The sequence below is a fragment of the Pelecanus crispus genome, chromosome 3 (assembly GCF_030463565.1).
Source record: "Pelecanus crispus isolate bPelCri1 chromosome 3, bPelCri1.pri, whole genome shotgun sequence".
Taxonomy (NCBI): Eukaryota; Metazoa; Chordata; class Aves; order Pelecaniformes; family Pelecanidae; genus Pelecanus; species Pelecanus crispus.
The window spans coordinates 71,547,019-71,559,005 of NC_134645.1; the positions used below are offsets into that span (position 1 = coordinate 71,547,019).

Genomic DNA, 11,987 nt, shown 5'->3' on the forward strand with positions numbered 1-11,987 from the left:
CATTGTTAAGATGAATGCACACATGGCAATAGTAGTTCCCAGCACTAAGAAACCACCAGGGGCCTTTTCAGTGCTAATATGCATACTTGAAAGGAGTACATATTATATATTTATTTTTATATGTGTAAAAAAAATATGCTAGGTAGAATTGACTTTCTAGTAATATGCTGCTGATTGAAGCACGGTCATTATTACTAATAGTGCACTAGCAAAATCAGCATTTGTGCAAGTTGTAGACAGATTATGACTGCCTGTCTTGTTCATGACTTTACAGCGTTCATACATTTTTCTATTTCTTTCTGACATGTATTTGAAGGATTTTAGTGGATCAGAGAGTTGACTTTTGTTTATTTCTCAGGGATGTCTTGAAAGGTTATAAAGACATAAATGTAGCCAAAAAAAAAAAAAAAAAAAAAGAAAAGAAAAAGAGAAAATGACCGTACTAAAAATTGCAACCTTTGAATTAGCAAAGTGAGAAAGTATTGAAATGGTTTTAAAGCTTATTTTAGCAATAGATGTTTAAATTGCAGCAGGTCCTAAGTGCAGTGGAATTTTTCTGTAAGTTGTTTTTGGTCAACACTAACTGAAGTCTGGCACAAAGCTGAAACAGTCTCTATAGCCTGGCTGCCTTCCCTAAGAAGCCATGAGCAAACCAGTGCCTGACTTCTTTTGTGATGAGAATGCTGTGCTGTCTTTCAGCAGCTCTTAGTTTCAAGGAGTTTTATGTTTTTGTAAAGCTGCCCTGTATGTTTTTAGGCAGGTGGAAGAAGAAGGGTCTGAAATCTGTTTGTAGATAGTTGAGGGACAGATTGCCATTTCAGAGCTCCAAGGCAGGTGTGAGTCAGAGTTTGAAAGCGTAAGCTCCAATACCACAGTACATGGTGACATGGTTACATGGGCTGACAAGAGATGTTTGAAGAATAGTCAGCTTGTTCTCCAAGTCTTCCATCCAAAATTGCCTGGGGTAAACAGTTTTGCAACCCCTGAGTTAGGACTGGGCCCATGATGGGTGTCAGTTGAGAGATCCTGTAGCAGGACTTCCTATGACCCAAAGACCTGAGTAACCTGTTGGGCTTCAGCTGAGCTCTTCTGCTTACTTGTTCATGAAAGAAGCTGACTCCAAGTTTGGCACCAGCTTCCCAGTCAGCTGAAATAACGCAGACACTGGTAAGCAGTGATTACACAGTAGCCACAGCTGAATCAACAAGACCTGTCCAATAAAATATAGGATAGGGAAGAACTTTGCATGAAGCTCAAGAATTAATTTCCGCTATATCAATGAAAATGTGGGCGATAAAATGGGCAGTTCCTGTGAGTTGACAATCACTGACCATCAGTCAGGGAAATGAACAAATTCCAGGAAGGTAAACTGGGCCTACCCCTAGTTAACTCTCTGATAATTCATTTGCCTGCCCATACACTTGGTTTCTGTCAGGAGACCAAATCAGTGCAGAGGTATTTTGTGACTAGAACTAGATTCCATGTTCACCTAAGTAACACAACAGCTGGCTTTGGGAGCCAAAGTTAACAAATTAAAGTATCAATGTGTGTGTACCAGCTGTTATACCATAGGAGCCATCATAACTGAATGAATGTTATGTCGGCCTTGCTGGCATAGTAAATGTGCTGGTGGTAGTGGAGTTTCTATTGTAAAGCCTAAGATAGCAAGAGAAACACCAGGCCCATAAAAATCTGTAACTGTTTTGCTCCAAAGTCAGATGAACAGATCCAAAGTATTTCCCTTAAAATATACATATTTACTGGTTCAATTAATAATTTTTCATTCACAGATACTAAGATACTAAAGACTTCTGAAGGAGAAGGAGAAACTGAAGGACAAATTAGTTAAATAGTCTGAGAAAGGTTTTGGTAGATTTGAGTTAGTGCTGTTGGAGAATAGTTTCTATTTTTCCATATGCTGGTCCTGGAACTAACATTTATACATTTAGATTTGTAAACCCGATATACATGAACTCTTTATAGTGACCTGTAGTTCTTTATATAGTAGAATGATGCTTTCTACTGTATACGTATGTTTGTTAACTGTTATTAGCTTTCCTGTCCTGTTTTCCTTCATGTATGCTAAAGCATTCATATAGCCATGAGAATTTTTTGCATGTATCAAGTTTACCAAAAGAATGTCATAGTCTTTGTCATGCTACATGCATGTGTGAAAGAAGTGCATGAGCAAACATGATACCTTTATACTTGCGGTTGTCTTTTGAACAAACATAAAAATAGCTTTCACCCTCAAGGGCAGACGTTGCAGGATCCCAAGGTCCTGAAGTGCCATTCAATATCATGCAGACTCGAATTTCATTGAAAACAGGTTTATAGTGAAGAGTAATGGCAAAGATGCGAAGTGGCCACGGTACAGAGCCCGCTGTGGCAGACGTTCCTGAATTCTGTGACGCTGGATGCATGTCCCTCCTCCCCTTTCCAGATTGGGCCTCTCTGCCCTTGGGTTTGTGTCCTATAACGCTTAGTTCGTCCATATTCCAGTCACACTCCAGATATGTATCATGCAATCGTGTGATGCTGTCTTCTGCAAGCACATTTCAGTTAATTATTTTTGGGTTTTGCTTGGTTGTTTTTTTCCCTGAAAGCTAGAATCAAACACAAGTAAGACTTATTCTGATAAACTTCCAGGAAACATTCAGGGAAGAAAGAAAAAAAGCAGAGCTGTCTTCTTGCTGTTACACAGACTGTAACCATGGACCTGCGTAAACAACTGGAGAATACTGAGAGGAACTGGAATAAAGAGAAGATGGAATTACTGGAGAGATTTGACAATGAAAGGAAAGAATGGGAATGTCAATGGAAGGTCATGCAGAAGAAAATAGAAGAGGTACTTTTAAACAACACTCTGAACATTAACATTTTCACTTGGGGTGAAGTGACTAGGGGTCGCTTCAATTTTTTTTTTTTTTTCTGAATTATATCCTATTTCTTATCCATCACTGGGAGTTTCTAATAGCCAATGGCAGCATGCAAAGCCTGAGGTTAAGCAATATTTGCAATTGCTTATTATTTAACAGTCATGAATATGAAGCAAGAGTTTAAATGTCACTTTGTGTGAAGTTTGCTATGATATTGTTGGCTGTATATACTGCTGCCAGTTCTGCTGGGCATGAGCCATGCTGCTCATATTATATATGCTTTCTTCAAGTACGTGCTGAACAACTGCATACATGGGGTTTAGGAAAATGCATATTTAGTAACAAAAAATTTAGGTATCATAATTCTCTGGCAAAAAGGAATTAGATGGCACAGGTCTGCTGGGGTAAATGGTAATATTAAAAAGAACATCATACATTAAATGGTGCATGATACAGAGTCATTCTGTCTAGAACCTGCTCCATTTATGGACAGCTTTTAGTAGAGAAAACAGCTACAGTAAATAGCACGAAAGTCCTGACAACACTTGTGTTTACACATACTAAGAAACACTCACTCCCTGCCATTTCTAACGCATCTCCTTCCAGAAACAGTTAGGGTAATTATTTATTATTCTTTTATCCCCATATTGTCCCTGCAGCAGAACCCTCTAGCACTCTGTAATGCATAAATTGAGTCTGCCTTGGCAACATCTAGAAGCAAGTTTTTTCACCACTGAGCTTTCCACATTTTTCATTCTAATATACACAGGGAGTAGTTTTGCTTGCTCTCTGCCAACACCATCCTGTGGCTGAGCAACACAGGAATGTATGGCAGAGATTGCTCACATGAAAGTATGAGAAGGAAAATGATCAGAGCCAAATGAATTGCAGCCATGCACTGCCCTTTAAACCAGCCTGCAGCATAACTCCATAATGTCAGCTCTCTTATATTTTACCTGCAGTTCTTGCAAACTTTGGTACAATAGTCTTTGCCACATTTTGGGTTTTGTGTTAGGACATTTCTGTGCAGTCTTACCTAATTCCACTGCCAAGGTGAGAGTGCTTCAAAAATTAGTAATGTGATCTGTGTGTGTAGCTGAATTCCAGTTTCTTAGGTATATGAGCTGGTTTGGAATGACGGTAATGTGTTGTGAAAAGGCGTTCTGGCTATTAGTAGTCCTGACAATGGCAGCAAAGACCATGTTTTTTCCGTGTTCTTTATTAGCATATGGATTAGGAAAGCTTGACAGAGACAGAAAAAGAGATAAAGAATGGAATGAGGCTGAGGAGAAGAGAATGAAGCAAATCACTGGGTACTGCAGGACCAGACAAAACTGCATCCTAAGGTATCCTAAGGTCCTCTCCTAAGCTATGTCCATAGCTGCCCTTGATTTCAGTTGCCTGACAAAAGCCAAAAGCCACGTGGCTGGAGAAAAGGGGAGATACCTTTTAAGTGCCATCACCTGTGGAGGGATTTCCTCAATAGAACTTGTAGCTACCTTATCAGCTTGTGTTTTTAGTTGGTTTTCTCTAGCCCACCAAAACCTAACTTAATTCCTGGATTCCTCCAGGAAGACTTACATGGTTTTGGAGATTATATTGTTGAGTTATGAGGTGGTATCCTTCTTTCTTACTGCTATGCTGAGTCCATATGAGGCCCTCATTTCTTGGAAATTAAAAAGTTCAGCCCTCAGGTTCCATGAGCAGCTGGGCTTTGGGAGTGAAATCTGAAAACCCAGGATGAGGTCAAGTGTCAAGTCTCTGAATGTGAGAATGCTTATAATCCACAGCAGTACCCGTGAAATGGCCACGTGTTCTTCATGTTGTTATTCTTTTTTACTGTCCTTCCAAAAGCTATTGTGATGGCCTTGTGCACTGTGAGAGAGCAGGCAGATGGCTGTTCAGAGGTGCCTGCTCTGTGCTTTCTTCATAAAACCAAGTTAGGAATGAATGTTTATAAAGAGCCCTGGGATTCTTGGCACTGGAAATGATACTGTAAGCAGAAGAGGTTTTTATGATGTTGCTATTTTTTCTAATTTATAATTTATCATAGTTCCCTAGCTTGAATGTGCTGGGTGACAGGAATTAACACCTTTTCATTTACTAATGAAGCCACTGGATCTCAGCAGATAGCATGAAAGAAGATAAGAGGGTGACAGCGCATTGCCAAATAATACCATTCTGCAGTACTATCACTCCAGTCATAGGGGAGAATTCCACTTGCCTGAGAACCAGAGGAGTCTGCTCTAGTGCAGATGGCACTGTATGTGATGAGAATTCACTTCCCCTCCTTAAACTAATATATTTTAACAGGCTGTAACATAGCCAGAGCCCTCTCCCTCCCTCACATTCCCTCACATTGCACACCCATCAGATGGGGCCTGTGTCCACCACATAGTGCACTGATATTACTTGGAAGACAACTGTACAGCTTCTGGCTCAAGGCAGGCCCATTGACCTCGTGAGATCTCTTCCAGTCCCATCCTGTGGGTGGAAGCCATACATTAAAACGACGGCAATGAGTTTGTGAGTGGTAACAGCCCCTTCCTCATCCTGTGACAATAACGGTCTCTGAACTATCACACTGTGTGACTCAACACTTTTCTACTAACACATGTATAAAATCTTTCTACTTGGTGCTACTCAGTGAAGCATCATTCAAAACAGAAGATGAATATGTTCTTTTACCATAAAGTTCATCACAGTACCATGATTTAATAGAAGGTTCTATGTTTTTTTCAGCTTTACCAGGAGGTAAAACTTAGAAGGGAGAGCAATATGAACGTCCATGATAATAAGGCCATTCAGAGCAAGGTGCTGCAGCTGTCCATGCATTCCCCTACTTCAGAAGAGAGCGGCACAGTGGAGCTGAACTATCAACACAATGTGGCAAATGACATGATGGAAAAAGGGGGTTTGCTCAGTAAAACAGGACATGAATGTAAAGAAACCAGAGCCAAGAGCAGAAACAATACTCCGTTAATGGACAATCTGGCCTTTGAGAACCATGAGGAACCTGAAGACAGCCTCAGCATCAAAACTTCCAAGAAAAATGCCAAGAATTATATTGGTGATCTCAATGTAGTAAGTAAAGTATGAGCATGTTTCAGTTACAAGGGTGAGGAAAGTACTGAGGGCTTTGGCCTGCCAGATTAACCTAAAGAACCGATCTCCTTGATTTTAGCTTTCCAGCAAGGCACTGTCTCTACTTCCTCCTCGGTTTGCTATTGATGAGTGTCTTCTCACTGTTTAAATGTGTTAACAGCATGCTCTTTACCTCTGTTCATAACCTGGGGGCATTTTTGTATCTTTCCTGGTGCTACTTTCCTCTGCTGTGAGTCTTAAATGCAAATCATCACAAGTTTCAAAATAATTCTGGAGATGCCATTTAAAAGGCTTATATTAAAGGACTGTTTTTATATTTATAAAGGCTCTTAAAGAACTTGCTAGAGTCAGTGAAGAATTATGCAGCTATCAAGAGGAAATTCGAAAGAAGTCCAACCACAGAAGGTAAAAACATGTTTGGACTCTTTATATTAGAGGAAGAAAATGAATGATGAGACTGTGCTCCTGTTCACTTTGAAGGGGGGTTTGCTCCTGAATTTATTAGGAATTGGGCAGTTCCTATCCTCCTAGTGTTTCAGACCTCAGCGTAAAACATTCAAATGAAATATACTGAAATATGATACAAGGGCACGTTTTACTAGCAAAATGGAGTTTATCTATAGAACCTACAAAATTAAATTAGTATTTATATGAAACAAAATTGTACTTGTTTCTAATGGCTATATAGAGGATTGGGAAAGTGAACAGATATTTCTGTCTGCCCTGGTCCCATTTCCATGAAGTTCTATACAACACTGTATGGGGTTTTTAGGCTGGGAGGTTTCTTAGATTAAGGCCAGATGTAGCCTTAAGTGTGGGGGATGTGTCAGGGACTGACAATCCAAGAGTGCAAAGAAGATAAGAGAAGGAAGAACAACCATACATTTGTACTACTGGAAAGATGGTAAGCCATACCCTGAAAAGTATGGCAAAAGAACATTCTGCCAGCTGTTAAAAATTCAATGTTCATGGTCTCCTTTAGCAAGCTAAACACCAGTCTTCCTCTCAAGTTGTGCAGGAATTCTCAGAAGGTAAGACTGAACCCATGGTGTAATAGGGTGCACACCATGAGAGATTGAGAAAAACTATGTCTCAGCTATGCTGAGACCCCATGGAAGTCAGCATCATGGCAAGCTCTTCTCAGATGCTCCCAAAGAGCCGAGGGACTTCTTACGCTTCCCCATGCAATCAGTTGGCTGTCTGTCACTAATTTATTCTTGTAGCTGCATTAGTCTTTGTATCTTTAAAGCAAATAGATTCATAGTTGATGCATAGTTTCTAAATCCTGGCTGAGAAAGGTGATTTTTTAACAGATCTCAAAAGACACATTTGTACTGTCCTGTGTAATGTTAGGAAACCTACACAAGGGATGCACTATGTCCTAAACCTTTCTTCATTCAGGTCATAGTCAGGTAGACTTACACTGGAGTCATTAGAACTCACAAGGTCCCACTGTCCTTACTGTAGGATAGGTAAGAAAACAAGCAATCATCTACAAAAACTCAGAAAAAGAATTTTAGTGGCAAGGGAAAGGAATACAAGATTCCCTTTGTTGAGCTTTCTTTGAATTCTTCATGTATGTTTCAAATCCGCTCAGTGTATCAGCTGCAGCAAAACTGCTCCCAAATCTTTTTAAGCAGCCAGTGTTAAAACACCTGCTCATGGGGAGAATACGTCCATGTTGAGGCCCCTTGGGGAATACTCTTATTGCTCATCCTTAAACCACCTGTCCTTTTATTTCCAGAATGAAGTCACTTCCTTTCCTGGGGGAATTTGAGGAAACCCAAAACACAGTTATTCTGCCTGAGATGAACCATGTGTCCAGCAATGAATCACAGACTTCAGTTGCTTTTGAAACAGAGGAACATAATAATAGGAAGAATCTGATGAGCTCCACCAAGGCTTTGAAGGACATGTCTTATGGTGGTCTTACTGGTGACAGAGGAACAGATTTCAGACCTTGGCAAAAGAAAGAAGCTCCACCAGTTCCTCCACGGAGCACTTCTCGGCACCTAACAAACTCACTTTCTGCAGTTGTACAGCTTTCTGAAGCACCAATAAGAGATCCAGGCATCAAAAGCAATTGCAAGACTCAGGACTGTAGGATTGGAAGGAAACTGATAAATCTTTCACCTATAAACCAGAATGAAACTGCAACAGCCTGTGCAAATGAAGGGCAGGCTGTGAAAGGTCCTGTGATGGTAACTGCTGCAATACCTGTAACCAAAAATGAGTGCAATGTACCAACAAGTTTCTGCCACAACACGTGGGCATATGATGTGGGCAAACTTGGAAAAGACAACAAAAGTGAACCTTCCCCACTGTCAGCCCAAAAGAGTTGTTCAGATGGAAATATGGCCCAAAGCAACAAGATGCACCAGAAACAAAATCCCAAGTCTCACAGCAGCCCTTACTACAGTAATGACTTTTATGCCCCTGCTACCCTGCACAATGATCTTTTGGAAGACTCTAGGTATACTTTGGGAAAGACCCAAAGAAACGAAACTTTAGCAGCAAAGATCGATGAGTTTAACCGGACTGTATTTCACACAGATAAACGTAACAATGCTTTGCAAGAAAACCAGGTGCCTCGAACAGCATCAGAAGATCACAAACCCTGCGGCCCACTGTGTGACTCTGCTTCTAGCAGGACAGAAACTGTAAATACGTCTTGTCTTTCAAACCCCAAATTCTCTGCAGCAAAGGAGCAAGAAACTAGCAACCCCAGCAAAGCTGTCAGAATGACAGGTCAACAAAAGCAAATAAACGGACTTCCAAATACTAGTGGTTATAGGCACATGCTTCATGAGCATGACTGGAGACCAAGTAATTTATCCGGTCGCCCGCGTTCAGCTGACTCAAGGTCGAACTATGGTGTTGTTGAAAAGCTTTTGAAAAACTATGAAAAATCAACAGTGACTTCTCCATGTAATGCAAAATGCTGCAAAGATAAGTGGACACAGGCAAGTTCTGAATTCACCGATGGGGGTTGTGAGACATTGAGTCAGTATTTAGAAATGCTCCAGATTGAGCAAGGGAAGCAAGAATTTCCGAGGAATGCAGCCAGGCATATTGGGCAGCAACTCAAGCAAGGAAAAGAGAGACAGAAGTTACCAGAGGTAAGGTTCATAAGAATGGCAAGAATAAAATAATTCAGTTTCAAACCAAGCTTCAGATTCTAAAATGAGGCAGGCTAATATGATATTGTAAACAATTATGTAAAAATAGACACTTTAGTGCAGGATCTGGATGAATCAGGAGTATTTCTTCAGAAGATAATACAGTTGTGGGAGGGCAGAAGCATGTAAGTAAGAATGACCAGTGAAGAGGTGTGCCAGATTCTGATCTCTGCTGCTGTTGTGTAAAGCTAGATTTTAACTGCAGTGCAGCTATTCAAGGATTGAACTAGTGAGAACTGCACTCAAGTTTTAACTCCCTCCCTCCTCCCTTTAGCAGACGAGTTATTTCATAAGCCTTCCCAAAAGGCTTAAGCACATTTGGCTGTGTCAAAATCCTAGAGGGCTTAGATAGGATTCTTCAGCATCCAGGGTGCTCCTTGGTTCAGGATTTCCTTGGAACTGCCTATGAGAAGGGGTATTGTAGCTCCATAAAGTTTCCAGTAATAAAGTGAGCTCCTCTTACTCGTCTCTCTGTTCCAGGCTTCTCCTATATATTCAAGCATAGGCTCACAGAAACAGAAGAGTATGGCATGACTAATTAATTTAGATTTGGCTGAATTTTATTTGCAGAAGTTTAGAAATATTGCCTTTGCCAACATTCTTTCTTAATGAAAAGAGAAACAGAGTGTTTTGAAAAAACACTATAAGTTGCAGGTTCTGTAAAAGGCCACAAAGAAAGAAAATAATTTTTCCTGAAGAGCTCCTTGGCCAATGAACACAAAGAGGTATGTCCCTTAGCGTCTTAGAAAAGAGAAGGCAAATGTGTTTGGAGCTGAGAAACTTAAATGGGTTCAGACTGTCAGCTGGCGTGCTTTAAATGGTCACAAATTCACAGACTTCAGTGGAGCTATGTGGATTTAAACAGCTGAGAATCTGACCATGCAGATTTTCTTCTGCTTGTCTTTCTGACAGCCTTGCAATGATGCAACATCTTGCTTAGCAGACACATCTTTACTACAGCACAGAAAGAAAAAAACATGAAGCTTCTGATTTCTTTTTCATCCAATGAACTTCTAATAGGAAAACAAATTTTCATCAATGAATATGTAGGGAAGAAATAATGACTAGGTAATGACTGAGTTGATGTAATGCCAGAATAACTTTACTAAGCCAGTTGGATTTTTTTTCTCCATAGGCTCACACTTCATGTTGTCATTTCTACCTGTACAAACTAAGTGTAGAATATTGCCTGGTTAGGGGGTACCATTTTAGGTCCAGCAGCATTCACGTCACAAAGATGTAAAGAACTACACATGGCATGAGGCATTTGGTTTATTTTCATTATTTCCAATTTACATCACTGTAGCTGTGATCAAAATCTGTTGGTTTTCCTGTGTATATAAGGCTCTGCACATAGATGTGACACTGCATTAATACATAACCATTCTGAATTGGTTACCCAGTGTAAACAGCTTCATGTTGCACTAATGGAAACAGAGTTCTTAGCAAGATGTGACTGCTGAAATAGGTTCTGTCAAAAAATACCTGAAAAGTATGTAGATCATACTCCAGTAACGTACGATGGTATTCTGACTTCTACGTTTAGAACACTATACAGTGTTCATTGACAAAAAAAACTTCCAAAAATGAAAAGAAATGAGAAGTGAATGTCAGTTTTGGCTTGCATTAACGTTTTATACCTTTCCTTGTGTCTGACACTTGTCTCCATATATTTTAAACCACAACCAATGTAAGAATCCCTATACATAGAAATAGCTGTTCTTTTGCATTCTGCACATTACTGTGCTCCTTTTAATAGCTTCAGCCACCTGTTCTGAGGTCACGCCAGATGTCTTCCTACATTTCCGCTGCATTCCACAAAAGCCGTAACTTGTTAAAGCAAGGAATTTCCTTTGTATCCTAGATATCTGTGCCAGCTAAATGTTCAAGTGGGAAGGGTTTCTCCCGGCCCGCTCGGCCAGCAAATCGACGCTTACCTTCCAGATGGGCATCCAGATCACCATCAGCACCGCCTGCTGTGAGAAGAACGGCATACAACTGCTCTGTCTCCTTTCGGTCAGAGACCTCAGTAGTCTGAACCCAGAGCTGGGTTGGATGGTGTTGTGAAAGCTCTACGCCTCATTATAACTGTGTTGGGTATGTGTTATAGCAACCAGTTCTACACCATTGTATCTTGTCCAAGAGTGACCCCCACCACATGCCGGACAAAGCGTTTTGAATCTTAGGTCATCATCACCATGGTCTTCAGTGTTTTTATTGAGATGAAATAACTATACCCCTGGTTTTCTCTGTTTTTTTGGTAATAGCTCATAAGGAATTTCTTTTGAATGGCATCTTCCTTAATTTGCCAATCAATTTTGAGTTGAAACAATGTATAGTGCTGTATATTCCGACTCTTCTGCAAACAGCAGAACGTAAAGCTGTATGCATGATCATGTGTTCGTAGGTGCATGTGTTGGACTAGGAAGTATACAGGTCTGTATTTAGAAGAGACAAACTGTGCTAGTGTTGACATTGAAATTACAACCTATATGCCTACATATATATATACTTTGTGTTTATTTTAAAAAGTTTGAAATATACAGTCCTGATGACATTTATATTTTGTATATCTTTTACATAGGTTCACAGGTGTAGTATTTAATGTACAAAAACTAAATATGCATTTTTGTGACTGATTGCAGCGATAATGCCTTGCACAATATGTATCTGAAGCAGACTAGCTTGACTGATTTGTCAGTCGTGCTTCATGGCATCCTCGTTCGGTTTCCTAACCCTTATGATGCTAGGTCAAAATACCCAAACATATTTTTTCTGAATTAAAATATTATATGATTTGTAATACATTAGCCTTTTTCAGCAC

The 11,987-nt window shown here is 40.1% G+C and overlaps 1 protein-coding gene across 1 annotated transcript; it reads left to right on the forward strand.

The window, feature by feature from the left end:
- Positions 1-2,377: 2,377 nt before the first annotated feature.
- On the forward strand, positions 2,378-11,201 carry KIAA0408 (KIAA0408 ortholog). Its single transcript, XM_009492822.2, has 6 exons — positions 2,378-2,464; positions 2,650-2,848; positions 5,622-5,963; positions 6,310-6,389; positions 7,729-9,103; positions 11,028-11,201. Exons 1-6 carry the CDS (start codon positions 2,418-2,420, stop codon positions 11,199-11,201), a joined length of 2,217 nt encoding a protein of 738 aa, XP_009491097.2. The 5' UTR covers positions 2,378-2,417.
- The last annotated feature ends 786 nt before the right edge of the window (positions 11,202-11,987 follow it).